Source organism: Ochotona princeps, chromosome 3 (genome assembly GCF_030435755.1).
Source record: "Ochotona princeps isolate mOchPri1 chromosome 3, mOchPri1.hap1, whole genome shotgun sequence".
Taxonomy (NCBI): Eukaryota; Metazoa; Chordata; class Mammalia; order Lagomorpha; family Ochotonidae; genus Ochotona; species Ochotona princeps.
This window is the reverse complement of record NC_080834.1, coordinates 116,143,498-116,165,388: the sequence shown is the minus strand read 5'-3', so window position 1 is coordinate 116,165,388 and position 21,891 is coordinate 116,143,498. Positions and strand designations below refer to the sequence as shown.

Genomic DNA, 21,891 nt, shown 5'->3' with positions numbered 1-21,891 from the left:
ATGGCTATATGAGATGCAAATATTGTGTAAGGAGCATATGGGAAACCTTCGTTCTATACTTATGCCACTTTCTAATTAAATCAGAAAGTATTTCAAAAGGAAAACTTGGGGAAAAAATTTAAAAGAAATCCCAACCATGACTGAATAATATTGATTTGTAGAGGCCATGGAAGTACATGTTAAAGGAAATATCTTTACTCTTCCGTTTGAAGCTAGACAAACTGGTGTGCTATGTGGAGGATTATTTGAATATTTGTTAAAAATCATATTCTAAACCTCCAGCACCACACTGAAGGTCAGAATACCAATTGTATACGAAAGTACTTTAGTAATCCTCTATCTTTGCAATAATGTGAGCAGACTTCTGCTGACAACTGTTTTATTATGACAATTGAGTTCTAAGTATACTGACCTCCAGATCTAGTTTGAAGGTGAATAGAAACTTTGTCACTTGGTAGATGAAAAATCAAGACCTCAAAATCTTAGGAATGGAACTTCATGCTTTTTCTTAGCTTAGGAATGCAACCTCATGTTTTCTGCTGTTTGCCTTGAATATGCCACAGTGGAGGTTAAAAACATCCATAACTTACTGACAATATATAGAATAAAAACAAGACCAAAGAATAATTGGAGCTACAGGTAGAAGAATATCTTAGTTGTCAGATAGCAATCCAAAAGTTTACATTTTAGTAGTTATTACATAGATTTTGAGGGAAATAGGCCTGTAATTACCACTTAAGATGTCCTCCATCAAATTATGTCTATAATTTCTTAAAAGCTATACTACGCCAGGGGCAGGTATTTAACCTAAAAGTTAAGACACTAGCACCCCACATCAGAATGCCTGGGTTCAATTCTCAGTTCTGGCTTTTGATTCAAGCTTTCTTTGCTAAGACTTCCTGCTTCCTGGGAGGCAGCAGGTTATGGTCCAAGTAATTGGATTCCTGCCACCCAAGTGGAAAATCTGGATTGAATTCTCAGCTCCTGGCTTTGGCCCTAGCACAGCCTTGGCCACTTCAAACATTTGTGGAGCAAACCAGCAGACGGAAGCTCTGTCTGCATCTCTAGTTAAAAGGAGGAGGGACAATGTGCTACATTTCTCAAAATAAACTGTTTGCTTTTTAATGATACATTCTCATCTTCATAATGCCACTTCTTGAGTGGAAATCTAGAAAAGTTAACTCATTGAAAACACTAAGTCACTGCTCAAGTGAAATTAGGCTTATTATATAGTTTATAATTTGTTCATTGTGAAAACACCACTAAATCACTAATTCTAACTACATAATTAAAATTTTTATAACCACCCACCAAAAAAGTCCTTGCCATTATTTGTTTTCTACAATTTTTTTATTTTAAAGGTGCCATTCGTATGTTTAAAATGTAAAATTATTGTAGCCAGAAGAAATATTTTTAGATAAAAGACTACACGTATCAGTTTTTATGTGCCATAACTCGAATCCGTGAGAATACATTTCTATATCATCCCTTCCCACTTACTGAGGTGACGTAACTCTGCAAACTGATTTTTCTACTCCACACCATCTACACACCAGCCTGCAGAGAAAATATCTAGCTTGGCTAACCTTTTCTTCAGAAAAGTGTGATAATACATTTTCTAGTTTACAAAAGTATTCCAAAGAAATCCAGGACACAGGAAGAGCTCCATTTCTCCACTCTGTGTAGCAAGGGAAAATCTAGGTTTCAGAGGAACACCCATGGAGAAGTGACAGCCCAGGGAGAGAGAAAAGAGATGCAGAAAGCTAGCAACTGTTCTAGAAAGAATGAAAGGAAGTAGCTAGGACAGTGGGAAAGTCATGGGGATGGCCAGGAAACTCATAGGAGCAATAAATACCTATTAGTTCAGGTTTTTTTTTTCTTTTTTTCTTTTTTTTTAAATTATTTGTTAATAATCTTACTTAGTTGATTAGGGTACAAAGGGTCAAGGGCTATAGGGTGAAAGTGGGTAATACCATTGTTTCCACACTAATGTTATCATTTTTCCCTGTATCTGGGGTCAGGGGAGAAACAAAGGGAAAAGCCCTACCCAACCCCCCACCCACCCTAGATCTCCAATGGAGGCGCGCTCGGAGGGTCATGCTCAAACAGTTTTAATAGTTCATCAGTTCTGGATTGCTGCCAATCTCTCAGTTCCAATCGCAATGAAACCTATTCAGAGTCTACTGGCTTACAGTCTCTTCTTTGTTGGGGTTCTAAGATCAGCAGTTCAGTTGGAGGGATCTCCAAAGAAACTTCATCTGAGATGATCCCAGGCCTGATTCTTATGCGAGTTTGCTAGTACAGTGTCCAACACCGTCTGTCACACCAATCAGCTTATGCTCATGCTGGTCGTTGGGATTGCTGGGTTCATTCTGTTTCCAGCCCTGTCTTCCTCGTAAACCAACAGGTGTTGTAGTCCAGCTCGATCATACCCACTTCATACTAGGTCCTCATGCAAACCGTTTGGAGCTGCAGCCTGGTTGGGGCGACTACCCATAACCCCCACCAGTTCTGCCCCCACCCTGGTTCCCATGCTTGCCAGTACACACTGCAGGCTTGTCAAGTTTGTGCCACATCCTGTTTAGCTCTCGTACATGTCAATAGGCATTGAAGCCTAGTTCAACCCAACCAACCTACTATCCAGCCCATACACCTACTGGCAGGTGCCCTTCTGTCTAGCTACCCCTGCCCCTGTCCTGGTTTTCATGCTGTCCAATGAGAGTGGTAGCCCTGAAGGAGGTGCCCACTATTATCCTTCTAGGCCACACTCACTCCCAGATTATGCACTCTCCAGGTGGTTCTGGCATTTGACTTGACAGAATTTAGTTCTCAGTGCCAGCCTCTGCCAGCTAATGCTGCGGCTAAGCCCAGCCAACCCTCACCCACTCTAATTTTAGCTTGCACCAATCGGAACAGTCAGCCCACCGTGACCCTTCCCTTATCCAGCTCACGTGAGGCCCACTGGTGTTATAGCCCTGCCTAGTCTGATCTGCCCCCATCCCGACTCACGCTTTCCAATGGAAGTAGTTGTCCAGCTGGGGAGCCCACATTCCCCTGTCAGCTTTGCCTCCTCCCCCTGATTGTCACATGTGCTGTTTGGGCGCTGCAACCACATCTGGTACGGCTCATCTCACCTTGGCATTCCTTAATGTGTACTAGTATGTGTTGCAACCAAACCTGGCTCGACCCACACTCTGTTCTGCTGCTCGGATTCTCCAGCAGGTGATGTGAACAGGTTCAGCCTGGTCTGCTCCCAACCTCATTAGTCAAGTTTGGATGTGGCATATTATGATTTAAAGCATATACAGAGATAGGGAAAGATTGGAGAGTTGGGAAGAAAAGCCAAAGACTGTGATGTGCCTATGGGGAGGGGGTGGAGGACGAGAAAAGGCCTACCTCACGTCCTTGGACTTAATATGCACAGATAACTCAGAAGGAGAAGAAAAATATTTCCTCTGTCCTCAAGCTTTCCTTTAAAAAGTTACTTCTTTTATGAGTTTATTTGGAAAGCAGAGAGAGAAAGGAAGAAACAGAGAGAAGATTTTCCATTCACTGATTTACTCTCCAAAGGATTGCAGTAACCAGAACCAGACCAGGACAAAGCCAGAAGTCTCTAACTCCATCAGGGTCTCCCATGTGTGTGGCAGGGGCCCATGTACTTGGGTTATCCTCCTTTCCCAGGTGTACTGACAGAGAGCTGGATCAGAAGTGGATCATCCAGGACTTGAACTAGCACTCCCATGTAGGATGCCGTTATCTCAAGGGTTATCTTAACTCACTATGCCACAATGCCAGCCCCACTCTTGATGTTTCTTAATTGGAACCTGGAAATTAAACTGGGAGAGACTAACAGTCAAGCGACAGGAATGAGATGGTAAATTTGAAGGGAAAACTAGGCAAGAAGCAGCTGGAGAAACTACCACTACTGCCACCAAGAATATAGACAGAGTGTTGGGAAGAGTGTTTAAGATGTTTTACATAAATACTAAATGGGATGGGGGACAGACTGGTCTTCTGCTACACATACTGGCAAACCAGGGTAGGGGGCGGGCCTGGTGGGGGTTATTGTGGGTCGCCCCGACTAGGCTGCAGCTCCCACTGGTTTGTGTAAGGGCCGAGTACGTGCTGGGCAGAACCAGACTGGACTGCAACACCCATTGGTTCCAGTGCAACTCGGGACTGAAAACAGAACCAACCCAGCAATTGCAACCACCAGCTGATCGTGGTGATGGACTGTGCCGGGCCCTGTGCTTGCTAGAGCATACAAGAAACTAGTCTGGGAATACCTCAAAGTTTCTTTGGAGATCTCCCTAATTGAACTGCTGGACTCAGAACTCTAATCAAGAAAAGACAGAAGACAGAGCAGATCAATCATTCATCTCAGCTATATGTTGGCAGCGATATATGGGGCAAACGGAGACTTTATGATGGACCATATCAATCAGTGGACGACCTCATCGAGCGAAACTGGCAGCGATTCATAACCGGAGAACTATTAACACCACTCGAGCACATATCTCAGAGCATGCCCCACATCCGGGACTTGGGGTGGGCGGGAAACCGGGTGGGGCTTCCCCCTCAATATCCCCCTTTACCTCAGATACAAGATGGAAACAATGTGGACATAATAGTATTACCCACTTCCCTATCCCCCTGAACCTTTTTTTTTTTTCTTTTCTTTTTCTTTCTTTAACTGTAATTAACTATGTAAAGATTGTCAACAACACAATAAAATAGATTATAAAAAAATAAATAAATAAAAAAACAAAACAAAAAAAAATACTAAATGGTAGGAAGTGTGGGCTGGGGTAGAAAATGAGATCGAAAAGGCTACTGCAGTAATAGTTGAAATAGATAATGATAATGACCTGATTAAGGCAATTAAGGCAGGAACGATGAGGAAAGAAAGAATTCCAAACATCCCATGTGAGTAGCCATTTGGGTTGGTGACTTGCAGAAGGGCACGGTTAGGATATCTCCAAGGTTTCTAGAAGGAGCAATGATGAGGATGATGCAGTTCTCACAATTTAAACATGCAGTAAATAGGGTAGATTATACTGAAGAAACAGTATTTCCACTTGTATATTCAGTGGAGATTCCAAGGAGAAAGCTCGAAATAATCATGTATGCAGTATTTTGGAATTAGATTCCCCAGGAAAGAGAGAGGAGGTGAGGAGGAGAGAGGAGAAAAGGAGAAAAGAGAGGAGGTGAGGTTAAGGGAGGGGAGGGAAAAGGATGAGAGGCGAGAGGAGTTGAGAGGAGAGAAGAGAACACAAAGAAGTCAAATACAGAAGCGTGCTGCCAGGAGTCACATGAACTGAGCAGATGGAGATGAACTAAAGAAATCAGAAGGAAGAGGTTGATAAGGATTGGTAATCTTTATCCAAAAGACTTGTAATTACGAGTGTTTCTGCATTTTGGAATGTTTTTATTTATGCAATAATCAGTTATACACACAGCCTGAAGGGACTTTTTCTATTTTTAATGTATCTGCATTTTGACCATGATTTTATCACATGGCATCAAAATGGATTTTTTTTTTTTTTACTTCTGAGATCATGCCAGTGCTAAGAAATTTTGTATTTTGAAGCATTTGGGGTTAAGGAATTTCTGAAAGTCCAAAAGTAGTCTTGGCAGGCAGGGCCACGTGTCCCTGCCCTGCAATACACAGGGGTAGAGAGGTAGGGAAGGCAAAACCTGGTCGAAGGCCTTTCAAGGCAGCTTCCTTAACCCTCAACATCTGCTTAGCATAGATCTGGTTAAAATAAATAAGCATAATGGTGAAACCAACGGTCAGTGCAGGGTATGCCATAAAAGAAGATGGCTGTGGATGGAGGTACCTCCTGTCAGGCAAACACCAGAGTTTACCGCACACTCCACACACAATGCTTACACTTCTGTCATCCACACTCTGTCTACACAAATTCTGCCCTAAGTGGTACCTGCTCTATTACTTAATTCTCTATAGCTTAATTCTTTAGCTTGGCTATTTTACATGCTTTCACTTTTCATTTAAATAGGAGATCACTATCACCATTATTTAAAAATGGGAGCCATTTCTCCTGGGAGGTGAATGGATGCTTATTGAAGCTTTTGGTTTGAGGTTCATTCTCTGGAAAAGAAGTAACTGCAGGGCTGGCAAAACAGCTCCATTTGCTAATCCTCTGTCTGCAAGCGTCAGCATCCCATATGGGCACTGGATGGTATCCCAGCTGCTCCTCTTCCCATCCATCTCTCTGCTTATGGTCAGGGAAAGCAGCGGCGTTGACCCAAGTCCTTAGAACCCTGCACTTGTGTGGGACACCAAGAATCTCCTGGCTCCAGACTTCGGATCAGCTCAGCTCTGGGCATCGTGGCTATTTGGGGAGTGAACCAGAGAGTGGAAGACCTTTCTGTCTGTCCTCTCTATAAATCTGCCCTTTCAGGAAAAATAAATAAAATAAACCTGTAAAAAAGCATTTAAAAAAAGAAGGTAAATAGAGTTTAAAAACATACAATATCATAAATGTCACAGTGGGGGAGTGAGTCAATTGAAAGGTAGATGTTGAACTTGACAAAATAATTATTCATCAATGGTGGAGATAGAAACCAAATTTTTGGCCTAAGGAGTAAGTAGCAGTGGCCCTGCCTGATGGTTCCATTGGTTAATCCTCTGCCTTGCAAGCACTAGGATCCCATATGGGTGCCTGGCTGCTCCACTTCCCATCCTCCTGCTTATGGCCCAAAAGAGCAGTGGATAGCCCAAAGCCTTGGGACCCTGCACCTGTGTGGGAGACCTGTTAGAAGCTACTGGCTCCCGGTTTTAAATCAACTCAGCTCTGGCCTTTGCAGCCACTTGGTGAGTGAACAAGCAGATGAAAAATTTTTGTCTCTCCTCTCCATAAATCTGCCTTTCCAACAAAAAAAAATTTTTTTAAGGAGTGGGTGGCAGTAAGAAGGTGGGGACAGCCGACTAACGTTCTTCAGGAGACAGAAGATGGTGCCAGGGTAGTGGCCTGAGAGCGATTGTCTTAAAAGGATATTCATTTCCCAGCACTGTCCAAACCTAACCCTTTTCATGTATAAGTATTGAGTGCCAATGAATTACAATGCCCTATTTATAGACTAACTCCTCTATGAAAATTACTCAGTTATATTTTCCAGATAAAATAGCATACAATAGGGCCCGGCGCTGTGGCCTAGCGGCAAAAAATCCTTGCCTTGAACGCACCGGGATCCCATATGGGCGCCGGTTCTAATCCCAGGCAGCTCCACTTCCCATCCAGCTCCCTCCTTGTGGCCTGGGAAAGCAGTAGAGGACGGCCCAAAGCTTTGGTTTCCTGCACCCTTGTGGGAGACCTGGAAGATTCCTGGTTCCTGGCATCGGACTGGCGCAGCACCGGCCATTGCGGCTCACTTGGGGAGTGAATCATCGGATGGAAGATCTTCCTTTCTGTCTCTCCTCCTCTCTGTATAGCTGACTTTGTAATAAAAATAATTTTAAAAAAATAGCGTACAATAGATTCCTCATTATTTTGGGTGGGAAGGGATTAAAGAAAATAAAGGCATTTAATATTCTACATTATGTTTTGGTTAATTAGTGAGTACCATTTTCTCTCTCTCCCACTCCCTTAGTACACATACTCACATTAAAGATAGAGGGAAACTGGGCTAAATGGCACCCATTAGACAAAAACTGCATGGTTCAGAAAACAACCTAAACTACTTTACTTTACAAAATGATCAGGCATCATGATATATCCGCTTGTGTTAATTACACATTTAGCCGCTCTGTGGCTGAATACATGATATGTGAAACTTCGAGACATTTTAAATGATATGTGTTGACAACATTAAATGAAAAATGTAAGGGGAATAGGAAAATAGATACATATACACATGAAGTAGGAACAGACAGTAGAATAAAATAAAATGCAGATCTCTGGCAGGTAGATTACGATTTTTTTCTTTATTTCCCTACATTTTTACAATTAAAAATGTTATAGAATCTCCACAAAGTGGCAGGAATTTTATCTAAGTACTAACTAGCCCGTTACACTCCCGTCCTTGGGTCTAGAGAGCTCTAAAACGACATAGTTATAGTAATATTAATTCCCCAGGCTTCTTTATTCCCAGTGTCTTAGAATCTATCCTATACATCCTACTTTTCATACTTCCTTAGGTTCCCTCTGATCCCTTGAAGCTGAATTCTGAGAAGCAACGTGGGATGTGGAATGGAGAACACAGTATCTGTTTTCAGGAGTGGTACAGGTTCCACCCTCTACCACCTGTGGAGCCCTTTGGCTACGTCCTTAGATCTGCCCCTCCGTTGTCGGGGTTTTCTCATCTTCTAAATGTAACTGCCCGAGATTGAAATGGAGCGGGCTGGGCTAGCAGGGAGCACGGCAGAGCTGGCGTGCCTCAGACAAGACTTCCAGGATTCTGTGGGACGTGGTCAACCGCCCCTCCCTAAAAGCAATGAGTCGGCCTCGGAGCGGGTGGGGCCCGGGAATCTGTACTGCAGCTGCCTCCCAGGTGATGCAGACGCTCAGTCAGTTCTGACAGCCGAGCTCTCTGTCCGGCCCAGCAGACGTCTGGTCCCCCCGACTTCTCCGGACCCGTGGACCGCAGGAACCGGGGCGCCGAGGCCTCTGCAGCCCGCGGCCGGCCCGAGGCTTACATAACGGGCCGCGAGGCGCGCTCTCGCGAGGTTTCCACCGCCCCCCTCTTCGTTCCACGTCAGAGGGAACCGGGCGGAGCGGCCAACATGGCGGAACGCAGGCGGCACAAGAAGCGGATCCAGGTAGCTAAGCCGAGCCTTGGGGTATGGGGCTTGAGCGCGTTCGGAAGTGGAAGAAACGGGGAGAGCACCCCGGACAGGGCGAGCGGAAGCGAGGGAGCGGCGGGGTCGCCGCCTGCAGGCTGCGTCGCTGTGAGGGGCCTGAGGCCGGGGGAGGCGTTGGCGCCCGCCGAGACGGAGGCGGTGGTGCAGCCGCAGGGGGAAGGAAGCCGGCTTGGCGTTCGCCATCCGGCGGCCGGTTCCTGCGGCCGTGCGGGCCGGGGCCTGCACGGGCAGCCAGGCTCCCTGCCGAGCGCCGCCCGGGACCCTCCCCGGGGGCTCCTCGCCTGCGTCCCCCCTGCATTTCCCCCTCAGCGATCCCGGAATGATGGCCTGGGTACCTGGGAGGACTGACCTGAAGCAGCCAGTTCTTTGTGCGCATACCCGAGGGGGAGCGCCGGTCGTAACCGCCCCGGGGGCCCGAGCGACCTCCTGCTCCAGATGTTCAGTTGCCGTCGCCCTTTCTCCCTCGCTGTTATTAACTTAATCGGCCACTTGAAGCCTGCTGGCTTGCTTCCCAGCGAAGCGGTGTAAACAAACACAACCCCTTGGTGCTGCAATGAGGTGTTGGCGCTCGGAAGCGTCTGCTTAGGCCACTGTGTCATCCGCATAACCTACATAACATTCCTCCCGCATTCCACCTGCCTGCCGGTGGTGCGTTTCCAAGCGGCGGGTCGCCCCCCACCCCTGGTTCTTGTTCTTTACCTAGAGGATTAAGTTTGTCTTAGACTCAAGGCGGTTGTTTATTAGTGGTAGCATCCGCTCACGTGTCGGGAAACATTCATATGGTATTATACATTGGCAGCACGTAGTGAATTGTTAACGTGTTCATCATAAATTCTTACATTCGTTGGATGGCTTTGGGTTCCTTCATCTTTTCGTTGTTTAGAATGACTTTTTATCTTCTGTTTCCTCCACCTGTTTTTGTAAGGTTTATCCGTTTATTGGCCCACCTACAGGTGTTTTGAGCTGTGCAAATTAAAACGTCCCTGAAACCTTTTAAGTGCTGTCAGAAAGATAACCAGTGCTGAGGACATTTAGAATTTAGCAGAAATAAGAAAGTAGTTGTGAATGGGAAAACAGAAGGGTATTATTAGAAAGAGGCAAATTTCAGGTTTTCGAACCAGTGATAAAACCAGTTTTTAAGGTCCTTAGAAGTTTCTCTTCACTGTCACTATCCTTCAAGATTCAACTGGTTTGACATGGGTAGACAGTGTCTTATTGCAATTTGTATTTAAGTTTTTGTCAATTTTATACTTACCCTACCCCTTATTTTTACAATTGGCAATACAGTTTTATGACCTGCAGTACACGCTGTTTTACAATTTCAACTTCCCTTTTATGTTGATATAATTCGTTTTTTAATAACTGCTCATATTTCAGTCATGACCTTATATTGAACAGAAGTGTAGTATAGTAGTGTAGCAGCTGGGGCTGGGGCAGATAAAAACCAGAAACCCAGTCCAGTGTCTCTTGTAGATAGGAGGGACCAAGTACTTGAGCTGCACTGTGCCTTCCAGGAGCCATTTAAGTGGACACTGGGAACTGAACTCCAGCACTGCTGGATGTGAGTTGCTAGCATCTGAACTGCCAGCCTGACCTTTATTTTGGCTTTTGTTAAGCACACCCCTTGATACACTTCAGAAGGATTAACAGCTATCTATTAAGTAAATAAACTCTTAGATTATGAGTTACGTATTTACTTTGTTTAAGGATCTACCTGGTAAAAGTTGGTTTGACATCCTATAAGACAGAAATGAATGACCTTCATTTTCCTACCCACGAAGTTTTCTACATGACTGTGAAGACTGTAATAGGAAGTCTTGGAGTACCACTTTTATTCAGTCTTTTAAAATTATACATTTTCCTAGGTAATTCCATAAGTTGTCCCCCCCTAGAGTATCACAATAAAATGCTGGTATCACTTGAGGTAGAAGATCAAATATAAGATGAAATTCAGAGTTGAGTTACACAAAGATTCTGTTGTAGGACTTTTCAGGCAAAACCGAGCAGTATCAACTGAATTTCTTGTTATTTATTACTTGATGTTTCATGTTTAGAAACCTTAGTGACCTTGAATTGCAATTTGTATGTTGAGGGGAAGGGCTCAGTACAAACAAATTCAGCATGAGAAAAAAGCAGCTAATTCACTTTTTCTAGTGTAGCCTAAGTTCAGGTTCTGATGTCTCATCAAAGTTGGGAGTGAGAGGATTTTTTCCCATTTCTTTTTGAACTGCAGTTATTGGTCACTGAAAACTGTTTTGCTCATTGATAACTTTGCTGCAAAATTTTATGATCTATCTTCTCAAAAAGAGAGTGACCTCAATCCAGTCAAACTAATGAAACATTCAGAGATACAAAGTTTCATGTTCCTTAATAAAAGCAATTCTGTAAATTTTTAGGAACATGGAATAACTTTATGTAGACTTCTGAGGTGCTGCTTAATAAAAATTTTGACTTAGAATATTGCTGTGATGAAATTTAGACTACATAGGATCTGGTAGTATTTATTTGGAATTCTTTATTACAAATTTGGGTTGATAAAATTTGGGGTCCAAAGCTTGTCTTACCCAGCACATTTCCCCCATTTTATAGATACACCGAGGTGAGTTGCAGTGCAGTGCCGTGACTTCTCCAGATATCACTCAACAGGGTAAAACCCGATTTAGAGCAGAGTTTTTACCAAAAATAAGTTATGTTGGAATACTTTAATCCTAAGTTTTTAAATTTTAAACAGTGTAACAAAAATATAGCTTGTTCCTGCTAAAGATACTCAGCTAGTACTCTGCTTAAGTGTAAGATACCTAGTTTAGTTTTGAGGCTTTTTTTTTAAAGAATTTGTTTATTTGAAAGAAAGAGATAAACAAAATTTTAAGCTGCTAGTTCATTCCCCAAGGCCTGCAACAGCCTTCAGCTAGGACTGCAGCCAGGAGCTGCTGCCTGTCTGGTTGTGCACTAGTGTGGAGCTGGGGTCGGGAACAGGATCAGGTATCCAGCCTGGGCACTGGAGATGGAATGTGGGCGTTGGGGGGCATTGAAATGGCTCACCAGTTCTTGGAACTTTTGTAATCTTCAGCGTTTATTTTTTAACTGTCTGAATGGTGGTAAAATCTTGACATATCAGGAGTTCATGTGTTTAGTTGCAGAGAAGGGAAAATACAGAGCTTGAGATCATGCAGACATACTCTACAGGTAGGACTTCGTGGGAAGGTAGCAGTCCTAAGCGTGAACTGTCCCCAGGGACCTAATGGAGGATTTTCCAGTTACCTAGTAAACCTGCTGCTAATGAGACGACATAGTGTGTCCAAATGAGTGGGAAGGATACTGCGGAAGTCAAGATGTAAATAATGGACTGTGTGACTTCAAGCCCCTGATTTGTCTAAGATCCCGCCAGCTTTCAGATTTTATTTTGTGTACTTTGCATTTTCACAAATATTTTATACTGCTTGTATAAAGATAAAAATTGCCCAGCTTTCCACTGGAGAATCAACTAAATTGATTTCTGTTGGATGTAGTTTTTAAATTCTTGTATCACAGAAAGCCTGTAACATTGATGTTTGTAGCTTGTTCTTGATCCAGTTTTTTTCTCAAAAGGTGTTGAGTATTGGCTGAAATCATGGTTAGAAATTATAAGTTGTGTTTTATTATGGCTTTGGAGTGTTCATGGATTCTAAAGTAAAAATACTGTTAAATCATTGTATAAGAATGTTCTGACCAAATTGGAAATTGAAGTAAGTTTGGTTTATGAGTTACAGCAGGCCAAGATATTGATACTCAGGTTTCAGAGAAGGACAGAATAGGCCAAGTTGATGGCTATTCATTTTCTCACTGTAAAGCAGATTGTGTTCATTCAATGAGATCAAATAATTATTTTCAAAACCAAGGATTATTGGGCTGATCTCTCTTCCTCTCTCTCTCCCCCTCTCTCTCTTTTTTCCTCATATTCCCCCAAGTTCCTCACTTCTAGTTAGATGTCTTTTAGAAAAGTTAAGAATAATGTCTGTTCACATTAAAAAGAAAGAAGGGAGGTACTGCACAACAGTAAAAGAGCAAGAAGGTAGACAGTCTGATGCCCACTCTAGGCCACCATGGGAGAGCAGTCAGTGAAGGCTACACGCAGGGCGTGTGGAGGAACCCACTTGTCTTGGTTCTCATGGTGCTCTTTGTAGTAATTTTTCTGACCCGTAAATCTCTACAGAAGGCACAAATTATTCTCACTGAGGACAGTCTGTAAAATGAAAACTGCAAGAAAGTATCAGTGAGCACATACTGTATTTCTGTGTTAATTATACAAGAAATTACCCGACTTCATGCTTTCTGGGTCTTTTGTTGTTCTGTTCATTGTTGCCTAAAGTGCTTTTTACAAGCAGGACATGCAATTGTGGAAAATTTTGGTGCACTTGAAGTAAATTGTTAAATGAGATTTTTAAATGTGGGTGCATAATAGTATTGGATTCTCTGTTGCATAAAGTAGCATTAGTTTTTCAGTCTTTTAACATTAGGCAAATATTCAGTCTGATTTTGTGTTTGATGCCCTTGTCCGCAGTTAGGAGATTTGATATATTTATGTCTGTTCAATAAATAATTTAATTGCATTTATTGAGCTAAGATATATCATGCCTAAGATGATTTTGTTCTTCAGAATCACCTTCCTCCCACATTTCTTGTCTCTGTCAAACTGTCCTTTCCAATTTAGAAACTCATCAGTTAAAAATCACATATTTTTCCATTCTTTATCGGAGTCCTGTGTATTCTACATTAGAAATGTTTCACATATGCATATCTTCCCATTACTGATCCAATATCATAATTAACTTGACCAATTCAGTACTCTTTTAACTAGCCTCCCTGACTTGTAAAATCATGTTACATGCTGCTACCAAGATGTATTATAAGTAATTTTTTCTTTTTTTTTTGGATATGTATTTATTTTTATTGGAAAGGCAATTTTACAGGGAGGAGACATTGAGAGAAATATTTTCCATCTGCTAGTTCACTCCCCAAGGGACCACACTGGCCGGAGCTGAGCCGATCCAAACCAGGAGCCAGGTGCCTTTTCCAGGTCTCCCACATGGGTGCAGGGTCCCATGGCTTTTTGGCTATCCTTTGCTGCTTTCCCAGGCCACATGCAGAGAGCTGGATGGAAGTAGAGTGGCCAGGACACAAGTGTCCATATGGGGAATCCTAGTGCTTGAACGTGCAGGATTAGCCAATTGAGCCATTGTACTGGGCCCACTTTCTGTACTTCTGAGGTATTTTTCTGCTGCTCTGTTGGGAAAGTGTTAATATGGAAAGAGTTAGATATCTTGCTTTAGGAATCTTTAGTATTCACTGTGGCATCCGAAGACTATAGGCACACACTCAGTATGTGTGTGTGTGAGTAGTTTATGTTTATTCAGACTTCTCCCCACAGTGTTTTTTCTCTTCTAAGAAGGAAGATTGTTATAGATCTGTTGGAAGGTGGGGAAAACCAACAAAACCTATACCCTTCTTGCCCTTCAGAAAAGAATTTGGGAATTTAAGGAGTCAGAGTCAGTGAGACACAACTGGGCAAAACTAGGTGGAACATGAAGGTATGGGGTAAAAGCCCTCACCCACAGTTTTTAATAAAGCACGTTCCAGTAACAAGTATTAAAATCGGTTCCTCTAAACCATTTATAGGTGTTATTATCTTCAACTAGTAGTACTACTTCTTCCATTATGTGAATATATACACTGTTTTTACTACAGGCAGTCCTTTTAATATTTTACCCAGTTAAGCACTGTCACTTAATATATTTGATTCCAACATAGATAGTACATTTTAGTGTGGCTTGAACAACTTTAATTGTAAATGGTCAGATTTGTTATGTCATGAATTTCTTTTTGTAAATAGACCTCCAGTTAAACAGTTATGAAAGAGGTAGGTGTTAGTGAACTTGGAATGTTAAATTTTGAATGTACAGTTTTTTAGATGTTATTTTTCTGTGACATTTACTTAAAGGTTTTTATTCCATAAATATTTGGAGTTTATAACATTGTGATTGAGTAATTTGGGCACTTGATTTTTATTGTCCAAACAGTTCACAGCTGATAAGAGTGCACATAACAGCACATTTTGGGAAAGATAATGCAAAAAGAAAACAGAGAAGGTAGAAGCAGCCTTCCCCAAACTGCTCTTGGTCAGTACACTTCCATAATCAGTACGCTTCCATAATCAGCTAGATACTGCTTCTGCATTTGTTTGGTTTTGTTGTTGTTGTTGTCATTTTGGTTTTTGGGTTTTTTTGTTGTTGTTTATCCAGTACATTAAGGAAGAGAACAAGACAAACTGAGAAACGATGCAGTCACAAGAGGAAAGGAAGGGGAATAGAAATCGTCACCCTCTCAGTAGTTCTTACGCTATCAGGTTGGCAGCTGTCATTGGTTATTGGAGAACACCAGTCTGTGATCAATGTTCTGGTTACATCTTTTGCTGTTGTTGTTTAACATTTGTTTGCGGCATCTTTTTCCACTCATTTGACACATTGGCACTTATTCTTGACAATATCTTTTAAATTATTGGTTTGTGGCTCATAGAAAAAGCCTGTGCAAGAGTGAGGGTGAACCGACAGTGGTTATCACACAGTAAAACCACTCATCTGCCTGTGAGAGTCGAGCTTAAACAAACACGCTCTGTCTCTAGCAATTTGTATTTGAAGGAGTGAGTAATATTTACAAATTTCCGCTTTGTCATTTGTATCCTAATGTTGGCTTTTGTATCTTGTATTACCGCATGGGCTCCAGAGAAAACTTGAAAGCAAAGCCAGTAGGCCACTTGAGATGATTTGCAGAAGAGGTCTGTAAATTACTCTTCAGAACTTGAATCTCAAATAAATGATTACACAGAATTAATATTCTTATGTTGTAGGAAGTTGGTGAGCCATCCAAAGAAGAGAAGGCTGTAGCCAAGTATCTTCGATTCAACTGTCCAACAAAGTCCACCAATATGATGGGTCACCGGGTTGATTATTTTATTGGTAAGATTATCAGTTAAATCATATTGCTATACTAAAGCAGTTATCGCTACTTTGGAAGTGTAGAGTTTTAGAAGTGCGTCTAAGTGTGATACACCTGGTGATGAGCATGTGGCAGTTATTATTTTATGATTGAAATACCTGTAATAAAAAATCAAAAGCAGGTGCTTTCTAAAAAACATTACTCTGAGTATTTTTAAATAATGTCCTTCGTTTAGATGGTATATGTCTTGTAACTAACTTGGACATTTGGGTCTCTACATTCCGGGGACAGGGAAAGGTAAGGCCCTCAGAATCGTTTGCTCTGCTCCTATTGAGGCAAACAGAGGCAGAACTCAAAATTCAATAAAGCTGTAGCAGGTTAATTTTGAAGTTGATGGTTTTATATTGCCTATGAATGATGTTGTAAATAACCAAATAGCCCTTGGTAGAAAAAAAGAACCCCACCCCTAAAAGCAAAAATGTGTGTGTGTGTAACTTATAAATAATGGTTGGGCTTAATGAATATCTTAATTAAAATTGGATTGCCATTATGGAAAAGAAATTTATTTATCTTTTTCTTTAGTGTTATTATTAGTGCTTTTGATATTCATTTAATCTGAAAAATGGACAGGCTTATCTCTTCAAATCTATTATATTTAGCTGCTTCTAATTATAGCAGTAGATTATTTGAATAGCTTATTTGTCAGTGAATTACAGTGAAACTTGATGAGAATTGTTATTACTGGGAAGGAGGGAGGGTTGGTTTTAGTTTGTTAATTCTATATTTGATTATTTGATAAGAATAATAGTTAAATATTTGGGGAGTTTGTTGAGAACATTTCCCCGTTTATCTCGTTTTAATCAGTATTTCTGAATGCTGTTATTTTCTAGCATTACTTTTAAAAGATACTTATCAGTTTGTTTCACAAATCGAAGGTTGGTAGAACTGTTTGTGAGCAGTTGAGATTGATTTTTTTTCTGTTGCCATAATGTTGAAACTATTTATAAAATATTATTAAATATTAATTAGACCTACATTTTCAGCATATTAAATTTAATCTATTTTTCCTTTAGCTTCAAAAGCAGTGGATTGCCTTTTGGATTCAAAGTGGGCAAAGGCCAAGAAAGGAGAGGAAGCTTTATTTACAACCAGGGAGTCTGTGGTTGACTACTGCAACAGGTAGTGTTTCTAGCTAAGGATAACATAAATAATGATTTTTGTTTTCTCTCTAGGCCTAAAGTTGCTCACCTATATTCATCATTAAACACAGTGATATTACATACGTGTGTGTAACCCAGATTTCTTTAGTACCTCTGGAAATGTATTATTAGACTATTTAAAGTGTAGTTCTTCATTAGATTCTGCTATTTTTGTGTATTTGCCAGACATGGTTAACTAAAAGGCTGGCAATAAAAATTATATGCTTGTCCCTTTGGCTATCAGAAGTTCTTTGGTATAAGTGATAGAGAGGTCTTTTTTCCAGAACATTTTCTTCCTTTTAGTATCAGTGCTCTAAACCATAACCCGGACACCAGTCCTTTCCTCACCAATGGCCAATGTGGTCATCCTTGTAAAACCAAGGCAGCTGCAACGTCTGCCATGCCTGTTTTTGAGGGTTTCAAGATAAAGTGCGATTCAGTAGCATATACATTGTTTTCATAATAGGTACTTTCTCGTTGTTTAAAAACTTTGAGTGACATGTAATGAACCTAAAAGACAAAGATCATCTTAGATGTGTGATTATTTCCTTTACATGCTTTCCCTCTGTTTACTTAATACTTTTTAATAGATGCTTTCAAATTATTTTTCATGACTTGTAAGCTTATAGGGAATTTGGGTTCTTAGGTTATTTCACATATTTGATTCGAAGCTGCGCAAGGCACTTACCTAGTATTTCATTTAATGGCCCTTGAAGTTCATCCATTTGATAGCTCTTTAAAAACCACTGTTTCACAACCTGGATTGTTAAACTGCTGAGTTAAAGGCTTATCAGATATTTCTTAAAATTCTTAGTTGCCAAAGACTAGAGGTCACAAACAGACCTTTTAGAAACAGTAAGTTTCATTGTTCAGGTAGGTACATTAAAGTAACAGTGCAGTCAATATTCACTTGTTCTTTAAAGCAGTGCGTCTCGTTAGAATTAACTCAAAAGTGCAACGTAACCCCTGATTCAAGATCGTTTTTTTATGTATAGTTTAAAATTAAGAGATGTTTGTGACAAATCTCAGATTTAAATTCAGCAGTATGGTTCTTAACCATTGCATTGTACTGTGTAAGAAAATAGTGATGTATTTAATGGGACAAAAATTATAATGGATGCACCTGCCTGTACTATTGATTTGCTTTATTAAATCTGTGCACCCACGCCTCTGAGGAGAAAAGCCAGTATTAATCTACATCCCTTGGCCCTTTGGAAGCCTTTGTATCTTGTTTTATGAAAATCTCATAAGACCCAAATACAAATAATGTCCTTGAGGCACAATTAATATCAAAAATATATATTTCAGTCAGTTAAAGAAGATTTATAGCTAATTGTATATGTTGTTCCATTCATGTTAAATTGTTTGCATCCTTTCTGCACTAATACGGAGACCTGACTACCTCCAGTCTTCACAGCCACTCCTAACACAATCCAAGAGTTTTCTTGAAACCAGTGCCTGGAGTTCCTGCCAAACCACAGGCTGAATCACAGAGATTCTTTGTAAAGCAGCTAAGTGGACATTATGGAGGGAAAACAAAAGAAAATAGGAAAATATGGGATAATAACAAAGCAGTTTTTCTAGTACAATCCAGCCTTTTTCGGATCTGTTTCATGTATGAACTCTTCAGCCTAATTTCCCTTAGACTTTGCATCATCAGCCCCTAATCCAATAATGTTCTTTTAGGTAGTGTCTGTTTTGTTATTTTTTTTTAATCATGACCTGTCACTGTCCCCGAATGGCTCCCTCAGTCCTTATCCTACCACCTCTCCATATTACAAATGTAACTTTCAACATGTACTGTTACCGAGTAGTATTCTGCTGGTCCTCCTTCCCTTTTGTGTCTAAAGTCCACGTGATTGGTCAATTTAGTAACACCCTGTTTGATTCTATGCTATTTTAGAGTTTTTGTATATATGTTAGCTTTTTAGATCTGCTGCCAGCTAACTCTGAAAACATTGTAGGCTTTGTTATAGCTCCACAGCAGTTAGTACAATGTGAGCACTTAACAAAAACTCACTGTTGCCACATACGTGCTGCACAGAGGAAAATCCCAGTCAGTTGTCTGATGTTCAGTAAATATTGGTTCAACCAGGAAAAAAAAATTAAAAGGTGAATACCTATTATATGCCAAACCCCTGGAATACAACTGTGACTTGTTTTCTCACTCAAAAATATATACTTCAGTCAGTTAGAGAAGATTTATAGCTAATTAAAATGGCATAGCAAGCTAATCCCCCCAGCTTCAGTGCCAGCATCACATTTGGGCACCAGTGCGAGTCCCGGTTGCTCCACTTCTGAATCGGATCCCTGCTTGTGGCCTGGGAAAGCAGTAGAGGATGACTCGAGTACTTGGGATTCTGCAGCCACATGGGAGACCCAGGGAAGCTGCTGGCTTCAGATCAGCTCATCTTTGGTCATTGTGGCCATTGGGGATTGAACCAGTGGATAGAAGACCTCTTTCTCTGTCTCTCCTTTCTCTATAAAACCTGTCTTTCAAATACAAATAGTAAGTCTTAAAGTAAAAAAGTAAATAGATAGTTAGTCAGCAGATGAAGAAATGATCATTCTAAGCACAGGGCACAGAACATGCTGGGATAGGCCGTTGTGAGTAGTTCTATCAGAATATATGTAGCCAAAGCTTTGTGTAGCGATTTATCCAATAAGGTATATGTAAAGCCCAATAAATAGGTGTTCTGATTTTTTTACAAAGATTGAATAATGTCAGTTTCACTTTTCTAGACATAGAACAAGTTGAAGTAAATGTTCTGCAAAAATTCATCAAGGAATACTTGTAAGTAGAATACATGATTCTACTTATTACAGGACAAAATGACACTATAATGATTTATGAAACCAGACCAGTATGTACTTCATAATTGTTAAATCACATTGAAGATTTTTGCCATAGCAGCAATGACTAGTATTTATTGAGTACATGTATGCCAGACATTATGCTAAACACTTTGAAGATTTCTCATTTTTCTTAATTTCTCCTATGAGATTGATACCTCATTTTAGATGTAAACTGAAATGATTAATTACCCTGAAATTACTTATCTAACATGAGATTATTTTTAATCCCATTTGATTAGTAGTTAATAATCTAGTTTCATCAAAGTAGAGCAGCTGTGCTGGAGAAGTGACAGAGCAGATGATGATGCTGGTATGTGTCCTGTATCAGCTCATCAGGGAAAATATTTTTCTCTAATAAAATTAAATGGTTTGTTTAATGTTTTATTTTTAATTGATTTTCATGTTATTTGGAAGGCAAAGGGAGAAGAGCAGACAGATTTTCTGTACCTAAATGCCTGCAACATCCACGATGGGCCACAGCAAGGCTATAAGCTGAACTGACATCTCACTCCAGTCTCCTATGGGGAACAGGTACCCAAGAAGTTCTGTGGTCGCTGCTCCCCCCAAGAGTGGGCACTAACAGGGAACTAGACCAAAAGCAGAGCAGTCAGGACTTGAACTGTTGCTCATGTAGGACGCCTCCATTACAGGCAACCACTTTACCTGCTTTGCCATATTCCAGCCCCCAAGTGGCATCTTAACTGCTACACTAAATAATTTGTCCCCTCTGATTTGCTTTTTATTCATTAAAGATTTATTATTTATTTGATAGACTTAGGGAGAAAGAGAGAAAGTGTAAGCCAGTGGGCTTACTCTTCAAATGGGCGTAATAAACCCAGAGCCAGGAGCTTCTTCTGGGTCTCCCATATGGGTGCTGAAACCTTGAGCTATCCTTCACTGCTTTCCCGGGCACATTAACAGGGAGCTGGATAGAAAGTAGAGCAACCAATGCTGGCACTGTGGGTGGCAGCTTTAATCCACTATGCCGCAGTCCCTGGTTTGTCTTTTAAATTATTTTCCATTAAGAATAGGCTTTTCTGTGAAAAACAAGTTTGAAAAAACTGAATATATACTAAATGATACAGAAGAAAATTCAAATTACTGATATTGCTTCAAAGACAATCATATTCCCTTTGGGAATATAGACTTCACATATCTGTGTGAGCATGTACTCTTACTACATGGACTTCTGTAATATGAACTAATTTAAAATGCTAGTTTTTTGATAAATACTCAATGAACAAGATACATTTTTATTTTCACATTAAATGGTAGTAAATGTTCCTGATAGAAAATTTGGAAATCATGTCAGTACACAAGGAAAACTAGTCTATACATTTTCATTGTAAATTTTTTCCAGACATTCTGAAATAGGGTAAAAATTATAAAACTTGAGGGTGGCATTCTGGCACATCAGATTAAGCTTCTCTTGGGATACGTGTGTCCCAGATCCGAGTATCTAGAATTGAGTCCCTCTTGCACTTGTGTTCTACCTTACTGATAATCTGCCTCGGAGGAGGCAGAGATGGCCCTGAGTACTCTGGTTGCTGCCATCTATGTAGGAGATCCACTTCGAGTTCCTGGTAGGTCTAACCCTGCCTATTACGGGAATTTGGAAAATAAATTAGCAGATAGAATACTCTCTCTTGCTCTCTCTGTCACTCTCACATACACACTGCCTAACAAATAAGTAAATCTTTTTTTTTTTATTTATTTATTCCATGATACAGTTCCACAGATTCCAGGATTTCCCTTATCCCCTCCTCAAATCCCTTCCCCCATTTCCCTCATGTCGTTACAATAGTATAGTCCTTCACAATCAGTCCTTAGTCCATCATTCTGCTGTTTAAGTGTATCCTGACATTGTAGGCGTGGACAATTGCGAAGAGTCCAGCATCCTATTGTCAAGATACATTCAATAGTTGCACTGGGAGTCCATCTTTGTTTTGGAAGTAGAGACCCACACTGCATTGTATCATCACATGTATGTGTGACAGTGTCTGCTACACAGTTACTATACATCCCCTTAAATGAAAAGCC

The 21,891-nt window shown here is 40.7% G+C and overlaps 1 protein-coding gene across 2 annotated transcripts in view; it reads left to right on the top strand.

Annotated features, from left to right (window-relative positions):
• Positions 1–8,604: 8,604 nt before the first annotated feature.
• Positions 8,605–21,891, top strand: part of SEC62 (SEC62 homolog, preprotein translocation factor) — a 35,041-nt gene continuing 21,754 nt past the window's right edge. The window contains exons 1-3 of one of the 2 annotated variants that reach the window (XM_004591310.3): positions 8,605–8,782; positions 15,708–15,816; positions 16,870–16,975. In XM_004591310.3, the coding sequence (XP_004591367.1) occupies positions 8,747–8,782; positions 15,708–15,816; positions 16,870–16,975 (251 nt within the window). In that variant the 5' untranslated portion in view covers positions 8,605–8,746. Of the gene's footprint in view, positions 8,783–14,370; positions 14,392–15,707; positions 15,817–16,869; positions 16,976–21,891 lie in introns of those variants that run through there. The other variant, XM_058661129.1, reaches the window with a different exon arrangement.